The following is a 19,111-nucleotide window of genomic DNA, read 5'->3' on the forward strand; positions in this document are numbered from 1 at the left end:
ATGCTCAAAAAATAAATAATATGGTAAGGAGTCCAAAACTTTCATCAACTAGCCCAACAACAAATGTCAGCTGAGCACCTACTCAGGCAGACAGTATGGTATAGTGATTAGGAATGAAACATTGGAGCCAGCTGCCTGGCTTTTAACCCCCAGTCCTCGCCTACTAGCTGTGTGATCTTGGGGTAAGCGACTTAACTTCTCTGTGCTTTTTCTCTATATGCGAAACGGAAATAATGATGTGAGAGTTAAAATGAGTTAATCAATGTAAAGCCTTCCTGTCAGCCCTGGCCCCTGTTATGTGATCAATGTCAGATGGTTATTTTTACTTATGTTCCTATTACTGTGTTAAGAAGGGAAACACAAAAGAATTGTTTCTATTTGCAGCATTCTTGCAGCACACTTAGGCGTGGTGGCTCATGCCTGTAATCTCAGCACTTTGGGAGGCCGAGGCGAGCAGATGACTTGAAGTCAGGAGTTGCAGAAGAGCCTGGCCAACATGGTGAAACCCTATCTTTACTAAAAATACAAAAATTAGCCAGGCGTGGTGGTGGGTGCCTGTAATCCCAGCTACTCAGGAGGATGAGGCACGAGAATCACTTGAACCCGGGAGGTGGAGATTGCAGTGAGTCCAGATGACACTACTGCACTCCAGCCTGGGCGATAGAGTGAGACTCAAGTCTCTTTTTTTTTTTTTTTTTTTTTTGAGACGGAGTCTCGCTCTGTCACCCAGGCTGGACTGCAGTGGCGCAATCTCGGCTCACTGCAAGCTCCGCCTCCCGGGTTCACGCCATTCTCCTGCCTCAGCCTCCCGAGTAGCTGGGACTACAGGCGCCCGCCACTACGCCCGGCTAACTTTTTGTATTTTTAGTAGAGACGGGGTTTCACCTTGGTCTCGATCTCCTGACCTCGTGATCCGCCCGCCTCGGCCTCCCAAAGTGCTGGGATTACAGGCGTGAGCCACTGCGCCCGGCCGAGACTCAAGTCTCTTATGTGGAGACGACATAAGCAATGAAGGAACAATAAATCATCATCTAATTGATTTTTAAAGTGCTCAGATTTTGGTACAGAAAATTAGAGATTAGGGCAGAGTATGATAAAGGCTTATATTCCCCTGAAGCCTAAAGGAGTGGTACAGGTGTTGGAAGTGGAAGAATGCAGGAGCATCAGAGTCTTCATCAAAGAGGGGACCTTATAGGGCATGTGCACCTAAGTAGGAGGGATGTGCTGGGCAGAGGAGGATGAGAATGCCAGAAAGAGTCCTGGAAAGGGGGGAAGCTGGGTGAGTTCAGCACCTCACAGAGACAGAAAGGTGATGCCAGGGAGATGACAGCTCCATTGTTGAAAAACAATATTGTCATTAACAACTGCACTCCCCTCCACTTCATGCCTATCCAGAAACAAGGGGGAACACACCAGAGGAATACAGGCCCATGCCACCATGCCCAGCTAATTCTTTACTATTTTTTGTAGAGACAGGGTTTTTGCACATCGCCTAGGCTGGTCTCGAACTCCTGGGGTCAAGTGATCCGCCTGCCTCGGACTCCCAAAGTGCCGGGGTTACCGGCTTGGGCCACTGTGCCTGGCCGAACAAAGCTATTTGACAATATTAAAGAAACAGTTATCACACCCTTACATAATTCTATGAATAGCAGTTATAAAACATTTTCTAAGAACTTTTTGGGGGTGATAGAAATGTAAAATTCCTAGTGGATTTACTACACTGTTGAGATTGCAGTACTTACATGGTGCAAGACTAACTTTCTGAATGATTATGACAAATGAAAGCGTAAATGCCATTTTCGGTTTTTGGAATATGAAAATACATGGAATGAGGCGCACCTCATGCTTCCACCAAACGGAACGTCTTTGGCTTCTTGCCTTAGGATCTTTCTAGCTCCTACCTTTAACATGCCTTTCCACCTCTACTGTTTATTGCTATGTGTTAGTCTCTGTTTTCTGTAAGAAAGGCATAAATCTGGGGTGCTTTTTTCCCAAATATTCCCGCAGAAAGCCACCTTTCCAAGCACAGAATCTTATCAGTGCCTAGGAGTTCAGCCGACTTAGCACGAAGAGTGCGATGGAAGGGCTGCTTTTGGCAAACCGTCTCAACCCCGGGCGACGGCGGGCACGGGAGGTCAGGGAGCGCTGGAGGAAACCTGCACTGGGGTAGAAATGGCTGGAGGAAGGCGGACCGCGGGCTCGCTCTCAAGGTGCCAACCCCGGGGACCTTTCTTCAGGCTCCCTGAGGGATCCCCAGCCTCCCCTCCCCCTCGGAGCTCCGCCCCCTTCCTGGCCTCAAACTCCGAGTCCATTCAAACCTCGCCTTCCTCGCCCTGCGCGTTGTCAGGCGTGTAATTGGGGAAACTCCTCCCCGCCGGGACCGCCTCGGAGGCGCTGCCAGGGGACAGCCGCCCAGCTGCCCCCACCTCCCAGCACAGCGCACACAGCCCCGGCCTCGGCACCCGCGCCCGCTCGCGGCTCCAGGCGGGGTGGGCGGCGCCGCGCCAGGGGGTCCCCGGCGCCCATTGCTCCCGCCACCCGGCTGCGCGGACCGGCGCTAGTGCGCGGGTGGGGGCGGCGCGCCGCGGTGGCCCGGCGTCCCGTGTGCGTCCCGTGTGCGCCCCGCGGGGGCGCGGCCAGCGCCAGAGTAGATACCTGTCCCGCCCGCCGCGGCCAGCAGCCTCGGAGGAAGCCAGGGCAAAGAGGGCCGGCGGAGACCAGGTCCGCGCCGGAGGAAGCCGCGCCCGGCCGAGGCCCCGGACCCTGCGCCCCGAGCTCCACGGCACCATGGCCCCGAAGCTGCTGCTCCTCCTCTGCCTGTTCTCGGGCTTGCACGCGCGGTAAGTGGCGCGGGGGCCGCATCCCCGGAGGCCCCGAGCTGGGCGACAGGGCGGCGGGGGGCGCTGTCTGCTGGAGTCCCTGGCGCGCCAGCCGTCGGCTGGGCTGCGGCACGGCGGGCCGGGAGGGGACTGGGAAGTCGGCCTGCACCTCACCTGTCCCAGCTCCCTTGGACACGGTCATCTGCTTTTTCCTCTGCAGCCGGGAGTGTGGGGACTCAGATTAATGGGCTCGTCTCCTGACGCTTTTAGGATCTGGTGGTTTTAAGGGGTTTTGAAAACCAGGTTCAGGGGGCAGGGGCCATTTCTGGCTCCTTACCGACCCCTAATTCCCACCTCAGCTGTTTCAGGGGCTCACACACACACACACACTTTGGCTGACATTCTCTGTCATTTCCATCACTCTGAAATTTCCAAGAACCCGGGAACAGTGGTTCTAACTGCCTAGTTTAGACCGGGCTGGAAAGAGCTAATGCATTGGAGGCAGGCGCGGGGGGATTGGAACCAGGTGGGCAGCAGAAAGCCCTGCTTGTCTGAGAGGACTCCCCTCCCAGGTCCTGCAAACACACACACACACCTGCCACATCAGCCACTTTCACACAGAGGAACATACGCACTCCCACCCCCATAAAGCACGCATGTCGAAATGGATAATAAGGCTTCTGCCTGGTAATGTAAGAAATCATCTCACCATAAATTCCGCAACCTTCCTCCCAGTACACCAACCGGCTAATGGGAGCTTAGAATCACTCTAGAAGAGATGAAGAGGGCGCATGAGGATACAAGGACAGTGGGACCCAAAGGGTTAAATCCTGTTGCTGTAAACACAACTGGAGATTCTGGGTTTAGTTTCTTTAATTCTGTCTCTCTGGCTGGATTTCTGGCTAGAGCTTGCAGACTGTCCTGTTATTTGAAAATTGGAGCAGTGTCTGGCCTTTACCTCTTTCCCCACCCTAGGAAGCTCAGCGTGCCCCTATCCCCCAAACCCTCTTGTTTTGACGCTTCTCCATTTCCTGGGTCTGGGAGCTAGAGAATCAGAGGGCATCCTTGCGTGCACAAGCCTGGCCACCATCAGGAGGCAATGCCAGGAGGCCTTGCCTTTTCATTCCTATTTGTGAACTACCAAGGAGCTAGGAAGACACATGAATAAATCCTACTAAACATGAAGGGGGCCCCCAGTTCTCACTCCTGAACTGGGCAGAGGTGCTTACCCTGAGGAAGGAAGCCCTGGCCCTCCCCCTTGCAACTGCTCCTCTTTGCTGAGTTGAGTGTGGAAGCCGACTCCACCGGTGACTCACAGGCAACTCTTTCAAAGAGACAGAGCACTCCTTGGGCCTTTCAGCTGAAGTTTCTTTCTGTCTAAAGAGGCAGCTAGTGCAAGAAATGGAAACATGCTTTCTGAGGTTGCTTCTTCCTGGTTGTATCTCTGTTTAGAGATGGAGAGGGAGGCAGACAGCACCGGGCATAACGCTGAGGCCGGCAGTCACATCTCTGCCACCTTTCTATTGCCACCAACTCAAACGAGTGACCAGCCGTTCAGGGTTCAGTAATCAACTGTTTAGGTTTCTGGATTCTTAACATTCTAGAGGAAACACTGCCTATTGTCCTCACTACTGCATGTGCTTAGTAGGAAGATACCTCAGCCTCTGCCTTAAAACAGTCCGGTTACTGGGGATTCCCAAATATACACAAAATCTCTTGGGATTCTTCATCCTTCCATTCTACTAAGACAGACATAATGATTTTCGTTTGTTCTCTATTTGGGCTCGTTCCCCAGCTTTCATAATAGAGCTTGCAGATCAGTTAAAAAATCCAGATTTTATACTAACTTTATTGCTATATGCCTCTTCTTTGAGAGTGTCTTTGTTCTCTGAATGGGTTTTACAGACATGTGAAATAATCTGATGTGCAGTGTCATCTTTCAAAACTGTTTTAAATTTGGAGGGGTTTCTCATTTGCACTCTGAGTCCCTTCCTGCTGTGGAAGTTCCTTGGATAAGGGTCTGATGGCTGTGCTTTGTGGTGATGGCTCAGCAGCTCCCCAGAAGGGGGGGCTCCCCATTTTGACACTCATGGGCATCATAAAACGCACTGATTCCCACTCAGACCTTGGTGATGCCTTAACTGCTTTCTGAGGTTTAGGAACTCCTTTTAATGCTTAAAAATACTTCAGACTTTTTCTCTGTCCTTCCGCTTTAAGCTAAGGTGTAAGACATGAAAATAACATCTGAAGGTTGAGTTGTTGTTTGACTATGACAATACATCACTGATTTATTTTTAAGAAAAAGCTAATTGCAGTAATGGTGTTTAGGATCCAACAATGCAAGTAACAGTGCTCATAAAGATTATATATAACTTACTTAGAATTTAGGGAAAAGAGAATATTTCTATATTATCCACATTATAATGGGTCCCCTGAGATGAGATTTCATTTTTGTCAAAGCAAGAATTTTCCTGTGGGCCTGGTGGTCTGGCACTAGCAATGTGAGGCTTCTATTTCATTTTCAGGATTTGAGGGAGAAAGGTGCTCACTGCCCAGGGACCTAGAGCATCTTGGCCTCACTCTGCCCACTGCCTACCCAACCAGGCTACACAGCTGGGGCCCTGATATGCCTCCCAAAGGGGTGGAAGAGAACGTTCCTGCTTTCTTTTTCTTGGTCCCCCTCACTGCCACCTGTCCTGGCCTCTAAGGAGGAAGCGCTTGCAATTTCAGGAAAACCCTCTCATCACCACTAGAGGGAGAATTAGGCTTATTACAATACCTGTAAGTAGCTGGAAGTAATTTTCAAAAACTAAGGCTGCGTATATAGAGAATGATGAAAAGCTGGTTACTGTGCTCGGTTTGTGTGTATGTGATTATCAGGGCCATAGACAATAACAGAGGGTGGAGGCTGTGGTCTGGCTCTGTAGTGGTGGGGGTAGGAGAGGGGAGGAGAACGGCAGGGGAGGGGAAGAAGAGTGAGGCAGACCCCCTCACAGTGCCCAAGACAGAGACAGCAGAGGGAGGGAGGAAGGCACCTGGGCTGAGTCGCCAAGTTTCCTGAGCATGTTGTGCCTGATTCTGCTGAGATGAGCTACCGGCCTCTCCTCACTGCCCCAGATGCCCTTGCTGTGGAGTGATTTGCCCTGTCCCGTGGGCAGTGCTTGATTCCCAGCTATCTAAATGCTTCAACCTGCTCTTTAAGTTTTAAAAAATTTTTGCAAGATGATAAAATTAACATTTCTGATAATATTTCAGATGACACGAAATATTTTATTTTTTAAATTTATTATTATTATTATTATTTGAGATGGAGTCTCGCTCTGTTGCCCAGGCTGGAGTGCAGTGACACTATCTCGGCTCACTGCAACCTCTGCCTCCTGGGTTCAAGCAATTCTCTTGCCTCAGCCTCCTGAATAGCCAGGACTACAGGCATGTGCCACCATGCCCCGCTAATTTTTTTGTATTTTTAGTAGAGACAGGGTTTCACCCTGTTGGCCAGGCTGGTCTGGAACTCCTGACCTCAGATGACCCACCCGCCTCGGCTTCTCAAAGTGTTGGGATTACAGGCATGAACAACCATGCCCGGCCAGATGACATGAAATATTTTAGAGTAACATTTAAAATTCTGTAGTATTACTTGTAAATGTTCACTTTAATAAATAATGAAATGCAACATATTCCTTACTGAATAGGTGCCCCACATTTAAAAATTCCTATCGATCGTGAATATCCAATGTGCATAAAAATCAACAGCAATTTATAGTTTCTATGGATGATTCAATTTAACCTTCTAGCCAATAGGTACTCAAGAAATAGAATTATACTTTAAGATCAGCCTAGGAAAAACGTAAGTGGGGAAGTCATTCTTTGAGACATATGCCGTATACTCATTGTCAACATCTCTCATTTATGTACATGTTCATACAGGTGTAGACTATCTGGCCAACACTCTAGTCTACGTTATGGCTAGTTAACACACTTTAAAAGACTCATGTATATATTACATAAATATGCATGTGCATATATATGAAGACCTAAATTAAGTAGAAAAAATGAATATGAAATTTTATTTTTTTAAATTAACATCTTGTTAATTATAGATAATTTAGGCAATTCTCAAAATTAAGTTCAAGAAACTTATATCCCAGAGCACAAGTGTCCTGACATGACACTAACATTCTGGCTCCCATCTGGGAAGCTAAACAGAAAAGAGTTCATATCCAGTCAGGACAAATCTGCCTCCGTGCAGTTTTCAATACTTTTTATTCTCTTCTGTGGAGAAAAAGTCATTAAAGCATCCACACTGACAAACTGGAGAGGAAAAGTTTGGTTTGTTTCACATGCTTTCTTGCTGGGGTCAGTGGTAGTCTGCCTGGAAATGCTGCTTTAAGGCAGAAAGAGACTGTCTGCTCTCCAAGCCCAAATAACTATGGTGTTGAGACGGCCTCACTCATTGAGAAAACCAGCTTGTCAAGTACAAGTGTGTGCCAATTATAAACCAAACTTTTTTTTAAAAAACCCAAAACTGCAGAACCAAAAAAAAAAAAAAATGGAAAACTAGCTGGTCATCCTGAGGCCTCTCCATTCAGGCACTCCTGTCAGTGTGTGTCACACGGGAGAGGAGGCTGTCCAGCTCCTCCCTGCACAAAACAAGCTCAGAGATGCCCAGGCATTCACTGAGACTCATTTACTAAGAAGTCAGAATGTTGAAGACATATTAGAAAGCTTAGTTCTTCATGTCTGTGTTAGCCTGCTGTGCAGGAGATGAATCAGTTTGCGTTGACCGAGGCGTGTAAGATTGCTAGAGGGTCTTCACCAGTCATCAGTGGACATCGCTGTCCTTGCCTCCAATCTGAGTGCCGGCAAAGCAGACCCCCTCACAATGCTCAAGTGCCTAGACCCCCAGATTCCCGCCTCCAAGAGAAGCACTGAGTCAGACTCAACTATTTTGAATGAGTCCACTCTGCAAAAGCTAATCTCACCTTCAGTGAAAATGAGGTCTTGGTGGTCAGGGTGGAAACACCACGATGCAGTCACCATATAGAAAACCTCTAGAAGGTTTGTGCCTTGACCTTCACAGGCTCTCGGGGTGGATCCAAGGGTGTGTTGCCTGCTGGTTGGCCCTCTGGTATTGTTTACCTGCCACGTTGTCTGTAGTTTAACTGGGATGGGGGATGGTCTTCTGGCATTTAATAAAAACATACCGTGTTAATAGCAGTAGCATTCTTCCTATGGAATCATTCGTATTTTGTGTTTCTTTCTTTTTAAAAAATATTTTCGGGTTTTCACGTGTGTGGTTGGGCTGTGGGTACTGGGGACTTTCTACCCATTTCATGGTACTTGGATAGGACAAACTTAGGCTCTTCCTAGAGCCATTGCTGCCACTTATATGTCGCATTTTTGTGCTATAACTCCAGGTCCAGAAAGGTGGAAGAGGATGAATATGAAGATTCATCATCAAACCAAAAGTGGGTCTTGGCTCCAAAATCCCAAGACACCGACGTGACTCTTATTCTCAACAAGTTGCTAAGAGAATATGATAAAAAGCTGAGGCCAGATATTGGAAGTGAGTGTTGTTTTTTGTTATTCTAATAGAAAAATATGCTGTAGTGATATGTTTTGAAGTTTTTACTTTTGAGTAATTGTAAATTCCAAGAGTATTGCAAAGATAGTGCAGAAAGGTTTCCTGTACTTGTCACACAATAGATAACTTAGTGTGATACCAAACCAGGAGACTGACACTGGTGCCATGCAGGAACATGGCTCTGTGTCATTTTATCCCGTGTAGACTTATGTAATGATCCTTGCAGTCAAGATACAGAACTTCATCAACCGAAAGTGGATCTCGTATCACCTCTTGCTATCCCTTTACTGTCACATCTGCTTCCTTCCCCCCAAATTTCTAACCATTGTCAGCCTCAAATTTGTTCAATTTGTTCTTTATTTTATTTTTATTTATTTTTTGTCATTTTGAGAATGTCACGTACATGGAATCATTGACCTTTTGAGACTGGCTTTTCTTTATTCAGCAAAATGATTTTGAGATTCATTCAAGTTGTTACATGTGTCAGTAGTTTGTTCTTTTTTACTGCTGAATAGTTGTTCATGGTATGAGTGTATCACAGCTTCTTTAGCCATTCATCTGTTGGGGAACATTTTGATTGTTTCCTGTTTTTGTCTATTGCAAATAAAAAGACTGAGCACGTTTGTTTACAGGTTTCTATGTGAGCATAAGATTGTATTTTTGGGATAAATGCCCAGGAGTACTATTGCTGGGTTGTGCGACAGCAGTATGTTTAATTGCTTAAGGAACCGTCAAACTGTTTTCCAAAGTGGATACACTATTTTTCGTTTCCCCCAGCAATATCTGAGAGATCCAGTTTCTTTGTGTCCTCACCAGCAACTGGTATTTTCATTATTTTTTATTTTAGCTGCTCTAATAGGTATATATTTAATAGGTTGATACCTCATTGTTGTCTTAATTTGCATTTCCCTAATTGTTAGTGATACTGAACTCCTCTTTTATTTTATTTATTTATTTATTTATTTTGCCATCAGTATAGCCTTCTCATTGAATTGTCTCTTCATGTTATTTGCCCTTTTAAAAATTGGATTATTTGGTCTTATTTTATTTTTTTACTGCTGAAATTGAGAGTTCTCTGTATATCCTAGGTATGATCCTTTATGTCAAATATGTAGTTTGCTTTTCATCCTTTTAATAGCATCTTTCACAGAGGAAAAGTTTCTAATATTGATGAAATCCAATTTATTGATTTTTTTTATGGAGCATGCTTTTAGAGTATTGTCTAAGAATTCTGCATGAAGCCCTAGCTCTTGAAAATTTTCTGCTTTGTGTTCTTCTGAAAGTTTTATAATTTCATCCTTTACATTTTAATTTGTTATCTGTTTTGATTTTTATATAAAATAAATATGTAAGATTTAGATCTAATTTCTTTTCCCCACCCTCCATGGATGCCCAATTACTCCAGCACCATTTGTTGGAGAGACTATCCTTCCTTGACTGAATTGCTTTTATGAGGTTGTCAAAAATCAGCTGGCTTGACTGGTGTGGGTTGTTTCTGGTTCTCTGTTTCGCTCTGTTTTATCTGTGTGTCTGTCACTCTGTCAATACCCACAATTTTTATTACCATAGCTGTATAATAAATCTTCAAATTGCATCAAGTAATTCAACCTCTTTATTCCTCCTTTTCAACATTAGCTCGTCTTAACTTCTAATAGTTCGTATGCTTTTCAATATAAATTTTAGAATAATTTTCTCTGTAACTACAGAAAAATCCTGCTGGGATTTGGTAGGAGTTTGTTAAGTGTAGATATCAATCTGGAAAGAACTGGCATCTCTACTATGTTGCATCTTCCAATCCATGCATATGATAGGTCTCTTCATTATTTAGATCTTCTTTATGTTCTTGTATCAGTGGTTTCTAGTTTTCAAGAGGTATGTCCTGAATGTATTTTGTTAGATTTATGACTAAGTATTTTGTTTTTTGGAGCAATTGCGAATAGTACTGTATTTTAACATTTCATTTTGCCTGTGTTAATTTCTAATATACATAAATACAATTGATTTTGGTATGTTGATGTGTTCTCTGACTTGCTGAACTTACTAGTTATAGAAGTTTGGGACATTTTGTTTGTTTGTTTTGTAGGTTCCTTGGCATTTTCTATGTACACCATCATTGTCATCTGCAAATAAGGAGAGTGTTCATTCTTGCTCTCCAATCTAGGTATCTTTTATTTATTTTTTCTTGCCTGTTGCACTGGCTAGAACTCCCAGCACTGTGTTGAACAGCAGTGGTGTGAATGGACATCTCTGCCTTGTTCCAGATCTTAGGGGCAAAGCCTTCAGTCTTTCCCCATAAAGTATGATGTTAGCTGGAGGTATTTTGTACATGTTCTTTATCCAGTTGAGAAAGTTCTCTCTATTCCTAGTATTCTGATACATTAAAAAAAAGTTTCATGATACTTAAAAAAATCATGAATGGGCATTGAATTTCACCAAAGACTTCCTTTTACTGCATCAATTGGTATGATTATATGATTTTTTTCTTTAGTCTGTCAATATGGTGGATTATATTAATTGATTTTCAAATATTGAATCAGTATTGCATTCCTGGAGTAAATCCCACTTAGTCATGGTGTTTAATAATACCTCCTTTTGTATATTGCTGAATTCTGTTTGTTAATATTTTGTTAAGGATTTTTGCATGTCTATGTTTACGGGACTTTTTTTTGAGTCTTGGGTAATATGAGCTTTATACAATGGGTTGGGACGTACTCCCTCATCTTCTGTTTTCTAGAAGAGATTATATAAGGGTTTGTGTTATTTCTTTAAATGTTTGATAGAATTCTCCAGTGATACCCTCTGGGCCAGGAGATTTCTTTTCTGGGAGTTATTTCATTTCCTTAATAAGTCTATTCAAATTATCACTTTCATATTAGGGTTGTGGTGGTTTTTTTCAAGAAATTGGTCCATTTCTTTAAAGTTGTCAAATTTATGTGTTTAGCATTGTTCATGATATTCCCTCATAATCTTTTGTGATGTCTGTAGGACCTATAATAATATCCCTGCTTCATTTCTGATACTGGTAACTTGTGTCATCTTCCTTTTTTTGTCAGTCTTGCTACAGGTTTATTTTATTGACCTTTTTAAAGAGCCAAATTTTTGTATGATAGTTTTTCTGTTATTTTTGTTCCCAATTACATCAATTTTGCTTTTATACTTATTATTTCCTTTATTTTTCTTGCTTTGGGTTTATTTTGGTTTTCTTCTTTTTGAAGTAGAACTTAGATTCTTTTGGCCGGGTGCGGTGGCTCATGCCTGTAATCCCAGCACTTTGGGAGGCCAAGGCAGGCGGATCACGAGGTCAGGAGATCAAGGCCATCCTGGCTAACACGGTGAAATCCCATCTCTACTAAAAAATACAAAAAAATTAGCCAGGCGTGGTGGCAGGCCCCTGTAATCCCAGCTACTGAGGAGGCTGAGGCAGGAGAATGGCGTGAACCTGGGAGGCAGATGTTGCAGTGAGCTGAGATGGCGCCACTGCACTCCAGCCTGGGCCACAGAGCAAGACTCCTCTGTCTCAAAAAAAAAAAAAAAAAAAGAACTTAGATTCTTTTATTTGAGACTATTCTTTTCTTATGTAAGAACTTTTCCTTTTTGTACTTCTTTAATTTCATCCCATGAATTTTGGTATGTTGTATTTTCATTTTCGTTCAGTTAAATGTAGTTTTTAATTTCCCTTGAGATTTTTTTCTTTAACTCATGAATTATTTAGAAGCCTGTTTTGTAGGGGAACAGCAGACACTGGGGTCTATCTGAGGGTGGAGGGTGGGAGGAGGGAAAGGATCAGCAAATATAACTAATGGATACTGGGCTAATTACCTGGGTGATGAAATAATCTGTACAACAAATTTCCATGACATGAGTTTATCTATATAAGAAACCTGCACATGTACCCCTGAAGTTAAAATAAAAGTTTTAAAAAAAAACAAGCTTGGTTTCATAGAGAACTTTCATCCCAACAAGGACATGAGTTTTCAACTGAGAAACATTCCCAAATTTTACTCTTGAAGAGGGAGATTAACCATTGTGTTTTAGGTTTTGAAATGGAATTGTTTCCAAATTTTGGCTTTTGTGAATAAAACTGCTGTGAGCATTTCTGTACAAAAAAAGAGAGTGTGTTTTTAGTTTCCAAGTACTTGCACATATTCCTATTATATGTTATGGATTTCTAGCCTGATTCCACTATGATCAGAGAATATACTCTATATGAGTTTAATTCTTTTAAATATGTTAATGTTTGATTTACCATCCAGGATATGGTCTATCTTGGCAAACGCTCCACGGCCTTGAAAAGAGTATGTATCCTGTCATCAGTGGATGCACTGGATCCTGTTGTCTGATAATGTTGTTCAGTTCTATATCCTTGCCTATTTTCTGTCTAGTTTTCTATTGATTATTTGAATAGATTGACAATTGATAGATTAAAAAGTAGATTCTGACCCAAGAGAGGAGTGGTATATTTGGCCAGGAGGGAAGTGGCACATACAATTGCTGGTACAGGCATGCACCGGCCTTGTGGTGACAGTAAGGGGAAGTGGGGATTGCAGCAGACGCACCGTCGGCAGGATGTGCCTGACCGTGGCTTGCTTCTTCTCCTTCAGGAGGCTCCACTGCCTGATAGCTTCCTAGCACTCACACTGCCCAGGCACACTGTCCCTCCATTTTTCCAAGCCCAGGACTCCAGCATGTCTGTAGCAGGACCTGGAACTATGCTGATTCCAGTAGCCATCGAATTTCAAAATCCGTGTGTGTAGTGTGGGAGACTTTGAAGATGGGTGTCTAGTGCAGTGTTGGAGAAATCATATCATCCTTCATGCCTCAGTTGCCTCTCCTATGCAGTGAAAGAGAGGGACTAAAATGACTCTTAACTTTTCCTTCCAGCTTTAAAGTATTTCTTCAGTGAGTGATATATCTAAATTACCATTGCACAAGTTCACAAATTCAATTGTCACCACAGTGTTGGATCCTAATTAGATAGAAAATCTTTCCAGTGTGAAGAGTGTGCAGCAATTCTGCATTTATATAGAAAGAGATGCTTTAGAATATGTTACTAATTTCCTCCTTGATTGTCAGACACTGCTCAGTCAGAGAGCAAAGATACCCAAGACTGGTTCCTTGCTCCTCTGGATAAGCTAAGTCCAGTTGGAAGTTCATGTATCCTGTGGTAGGCTACAGTGAAGCACCTTCCTCATGGTATCACTGGGCACCACATGGATCCCCTGAGGTAGAAAATTGCAAATGGGGAGACAGTGGGTGAGCTCAGCTTCCAACCCAGATCTCTCTGGCTCTATAGCAAGATTATTTGACCATTGCACTATTTGTAGAAAACTCAAGGCAAGCCTATTCAAAAATATTCTTCACACCCCAACAATGCAGCACTTGCAAGAAGATATACTAAGGTGCTGCCATGTGCAATAGGCAAGCAAAATTCACAATCCTAGAGATTTTTCCATTGTGTACGCAAGGAATTGTGAATTTCCCAAATAAAACAGCATATGTACACACCAAGAACAAGTGTTCATTTCAAAGAAGGCAACTCCCCTAAAGCATCCTGTCATTTAGTCCTCATAAGTCATCATCACATGTGAGAACATGCTCTGTGCTTTGTGAGTGAAAAGATTTTTAACAAACAACTAAACATAAAGTTATGAGGTAGGATGCTCCTCTTTGGTTTTGTGACTTTAACGTTCCACCATGATCATCGTCCAGTCCCTGGGGCAGCAGAGGGGGCTGATGAAAGCACCCATGATCCCTGGGACAAATTACGACTTGTCTGCCTGTCTTGTTTAAATGCTAAATCACGTATCGTTGGCAGAACCCAGCAACTTGATGATATTCAATCAGAAAACAGAGTCACTACCCAAGAACAGCTCTCCCGGTAAAAGATACTGAATTAGAAACCATTTTCTTTCATGGCTCAGAAGGGCTCTGCTTTAAAAGAGAACTTCCTGTAAACATCTGAATCCCTTTTCTTTTCTCATGACTTTTTTTTTTTTTTTTCAAATCTAGCCAATTTCATTTGCTATAACCATCAGGCCTTCTCATCCCTCATCAAGGTGCAGTGAACTTATATGTACATAATGTGCTGTACGTGGATTTACTATTAGTTTGTGGGAGAGGCCAGCTCATTGCTCACCTCCTTTACACCCCCGACCCTGGTGCACCCTGGGAGCCCCCGGGAGGCTCTCCACACTTGCAATCTTCTGATGGCGAGAGACAAGGAAGGGGACTCTCCAGATAGCACTTCGGAGTAGATAGGGGCACTCCCACTTTGGTCTAAATTAACCTGTTTAATTTGAAACTCTTGAAAGTTGCACTTTGCTTCTCAGATAAAGACCAAGCCCCTTAAAAATGACATTAAGATGGAAGGCTGAGGCAGGAAGATTGCTTGAGCCCAGGAGTTCGAGACCAGTCTGAGCAACATAAGAGACCTTGTTTCTACAAAAATAATAGTAAAAAATAGCCAGGTGTGGTGGCACATGCCTGTGGTCCCAGCTACTCAGGAGGCTGAGGCAGGAGGATGGCTTGAGTCCAGGAGTTCAAGGCTGCAGTGAGCTATGACTGTGCCACTGCACTCCAGCTTGGTAGATGGTGCAAGAACCTGTCTCTAAAAGGAAAATAAGTTTAAAAAGACATAAAGAGACAAGCCTCAAGCCTCAAACTATTATCTGTTTCTTTTCTACTTCTCCACTACCATTTCCTGACTCTGTGAATAACGTGCCGGGTACTTCAGGGACACTAGACCTCCTGTTTTCTTCCTCTGGACCCTTGATTTTGCGGCTGTCCTGGCCCGTTTTTCCCCCGTCTGTGCTGAGCTCACCATGCCTGTCTTTGAGCCTCGTTGTCGCCCCCTACAGGAAGCCCTCCCTCATTTCATGTCCCTTCCCCACCTCCCCACTGTGGTGGTGAGTTTCTTCTAGCATCAGTTTTTTCATCTTTGAAACAATGATAATACATTTTGAAGGCCTGTCTTGAGGATAATATGGTATGGTGTGACGTGAACAGTTTCTACAGCATTGTTGTGTACTTTCCACATTGTACAGCTGAGGACTGGTCTTTTTTTTTCCCCTCTAGGGCGCTGTTTCCAATTCCTAACTATAGAGGCATCCATGTATGTTGGCATCTCCCAACATACGTGGTCCAACTGCAGCAGGGCGATCCATCGTCAGGAAACAATTGTGCATCACTGTTATTTTTAACAGCAAATAGATGAGATTTAATAGACTCGTTCGTTCATGTTGCGTGGAAGTAACAAATCTGCATGGAATCCTCTAATTAGTTTTCATAATACAAATTGTGATCATTATGTTTTAAAAATAATGACTCCTCTCCTAGACATTATTTCTTCTCAACTAACTTCTAAATTATGGATATATCTGTTTTAGTTCTCTTCTTTATCCATCCTTTTAAGTAATGCTTCAGCCCTGTCCTTAGCTGGTTCAGGGTGATGTAGGATGTCATTTTTCTTGGAACAGATCTTGTCATGTGAGCTGGGAAAGGCTGGAGGAGGATAAACCTTTTAAGAAAATCATGAAAAAGAAGAGAAATGGCCTAAGTAAATTTCACTTCCTTCAGGGTTTCAAGAAACTTAAACCACTCTACTGAAAACAGATGATTAGAGAATACAGATTCCCTCCCTAGTATGTGGGCAATCAATCTGTGCCAAATATGGTCATGCTGGGAAAAATAGAAGGTTACATATTGGCTTTTAAAGGTGAATAGACACTCTGTGGAGTCCTGGGCAACGCTGACTGATGGGTTCACTGAATCCAGGCAAAACATCTGAATCATCTTGTCTTGGCCGTATCAATGGCTAGAGGGCTTCTTCAAGTGTTTGCATATCCGAACTTCTGTTCTGGGCTTTTCTAAAATGTATTTTCCCAGTTCAGTTGAAACTTCTGCTAAATATGGAATAAGAATATTCAGTATGTGCTGAAGCTGGTTGCATGGTGAGGAGGTGAGGTGTGTTATGGCTGCAGCCCATGGCAGGAGATCCCAGCCTCCTCCTCTTCCAGGGCTGCCCACACACCCCACCTGGGCAGGAATGCTGGAGGAAGGTGCCACCAGGGCTTTCTTTCTTCCAGCTTTCCAGGCTGGACATGACACCGGGCACTGACTCAGGATGGCTGAGATGATGCAGACAACTCCTTGCTGGGCAGTGCGAGAGGAATCCCTGCCCGTTCCTGGATGAGGAAGGGAAAACAGAAAATGACTGTAGAGTGGGGCTGTGTCCCCCAAATAGGTCAGGAGTTAGTTTTGTTGCAGATATTAGGTTTTAAAACAACTAAAAGCAATAAAATATGGGCCTTGAATTATAATTTTTAAATGAGTCTTCTTATGCAGCTCCTTGATGTCTTTCAGTGAAAAATTATAAGCACAGTTGAGTTGCCTTAGAACTCTAGGCTGGAAGCTGAGGGAGCACTGGTCACAGATGGGCCACCTCCAAGAGGATTGGATTAGCCAGTGGAAAGCAGACGAAGCCCCCCACCTGCATTTTTCTGAGCTGGTCTTGGTGTTAATGGAATAACCTTGCCATGCCCTGCCACAGGTTTTGAGAGATTATGTTGGAATGCCCTGTTTAAGTGAATTTTGCAGTGTATGAAGGGCTGTACAAAGAACCAGATGTATGATTAAGATACTATGATTGATAATGAAGGCATACAATAGTACTTCATCCTGATTGTTTCCGTATTTTAAGAAAAATAGGAGACACAATGTTTTAATCCAAAGGAGTAAAGTACAAATGCCACAGTGTAGGTGAAGGAAGTGGGAGTCGGAGGTAGAGTGTGGGATATTTTGGGGTCCCTCGATCCAGTGTGTCCTGATGACTCACCATCTAGGTGCCCCAGGCTGGTGGCTGCCTGCCGGACCACCCCTCTGACTCAATGAATCAAACCAACCTTTTCCTTCTCCATGCACATCTGGTAACTGTGTTAGCTGTTCATGTAGTTCAGCGTGGCCAGCCCTCACCTGAAATCCACAGCCCACCGTGCATACGAATGACTTGTCATTTACCAGCAATTACTGTATATCCAGAAAATAATTCAAATGTATTCACTCCACTCTCGGAACAGATGTAGGAGGAGAGGAAACAGACATTCTTAATTGCTGTGCTTGAAGTAAAAGCTATTACTGTAGAGTTAGTTAACTGATTCTCTTACAAAGTTAATTCAAATGCATAAGGGAGGTGGAGAATAAATTTTGTAGAGAAATTATACCTGTCATCTCCAGGAGAGACTAAGTAGACATCCAAAGGCTGCCGAGTTCAGACCTCAGCTTAACACACGTTGGCGGCTGAACTTTCCCCACCTCTTCCTCACCACTTTGGGCAGCTGACCCTTCGCACACACACCTGAGCACCTAGGATTGCACCATGCCAGCCCTATCGAGGTAAAGCTCCGTGTGAGACAGTGCTGTGTTGGAGCCCACTCATGCACTTCACAGTTCATTAAAAATATGTGCTGGATTTCAAAAATAGGGAATATATAATGTGGTTTCAGCATCTAAGTATTTTATTTTTCCTTATATGCTGTTTGGCAAATAACTCAGGTGACATGTCCTGAGGTATAATCTAGTGACTGGTCTTGATTTGAATATTCAGCTCAGTTCATAGAATAACAAATGATGTGTTTCTTATGTTTATTCATTACCGCTCCAGGAATTGAGCAATGTGGATTAGAAAGTGTTTGAGTGAGAAAAGATCTGGACTCACATAATGAGTTCTCCCACCAGTTACCAGCAGGTTTCAGAGTGAAAGAGACAGCCTCACTGGACTGTGGGTTTCTGTCTCTAAACGAAATAATTAAACCTATATTCCAAGTCCTGCTGTAAGAATTACAGGTAATGCACTTTGGAAGGCCAAGGCGGGCAGATCACGAGGTCAGGAGATTGAGACCATCCTGGCTAACATGGTGAAACCCCGTCTCTACTAAAAATACAAAAAATTTAGCTGGGCGTGGTGGCAGGCGCCTGTAGTCTCAGCTACTCGGGAGGCTGAGGCGGGAGAATGGCGTGAGCCCGGGAGGCGGAGCTTGCAGTGAGCTGAGATCACACCATAATTCATAAGATGGCAGGGGGCATCAGGTGCCTTCCATACTTCCCAGCTCCACACAGTGCTTCGGCTTCTGTTTCGGGTTGGTTTATGAGTACCGGAATAGAGCCCTTAGACAACTTTACTGTCGTAAATGCTTTGCCTTACATTGAACTTTCAGTTCAGCTGTCTGCATTTCATCAGTCTGTAATTAACATCCATATCCAAGACATCTTACAGATCCTCTTATGAAGTATTACTGTGCCTATACTGATCAGATGATCGTTCTCATAATCCATAATTCAAGGACCAATGTAAACGCAAGATCATGGTTTCCTAGGATATCATGGTTTGAAGGGATTCTAAAGGACATCTAATCCAACAGTTCACAAACCTGGCATTACGTCAGAACCGCTGGAAGAGCTGGAAGTCAGAGCCCAACCTCAAGAATTACGGAATCGGAATAGTTATTCCGTTTTCTAGTTCCTTGATTTCCATTTTGATAACCGTTCTTCTGCTTACTTTGTGTTTCATGTGTTGTTTTTCTAGTTTTGAGGTGGAAGACGAAGGCATTGATTTGAGACGTTCTTTTCTAATTTTCATATTTAGTGTCATTAATTTCCTCCTGTGTATTATTTTATTAGCATCCTATAGATTTCAGTGTTTTAATTTCACTTA

General features: G+C 43.6%; 1 protein-coding gene across 1 annotated transcript in view; it reads left to right on the forward strand.

The window, feature by feature from the left end:
* The first annotated feature begins 2,378 nt into the window (after positions 1–2,378).
* Positions 2,379–19,111, forward strand: part of GABRG3 (gamma-aminobutyric acid type A receptor subunit gamma3) — a 566,172-nt gene continuing 549,439 nt past the window's right edge. The window contains exons 1-2 of the mRNA XM_019011354.4: positions 2,379–2,840; positions 8,237–8,385. Of these exons, the coding sequence (XP_018866899.1) occupies positions 2,788–2,840; positions 8,237–8,385 (202 nt within the window). The 5' untranslated portion in view covers positions 2,379–2,787. The remainder of the gene's footprint in view (positions 2,841–8,236; positions 8,386–19,111) is intronic.

The sequence above is a fragment of the Gorilla gorilla genome, chromosome 16 (genome assembly GCF_029281585.2).
Source record: "Gorilla gorilla gorilla isolate KB3781 chromosome 16, NHGRI_mGorGor1-v2.1_pri, whole genome shotgun sequence".
NCBI lineage: Eukaryota > Metazoa > Chordata > Mammalia > Primates > Hominidae > Gorilla > Gorilla gorilla.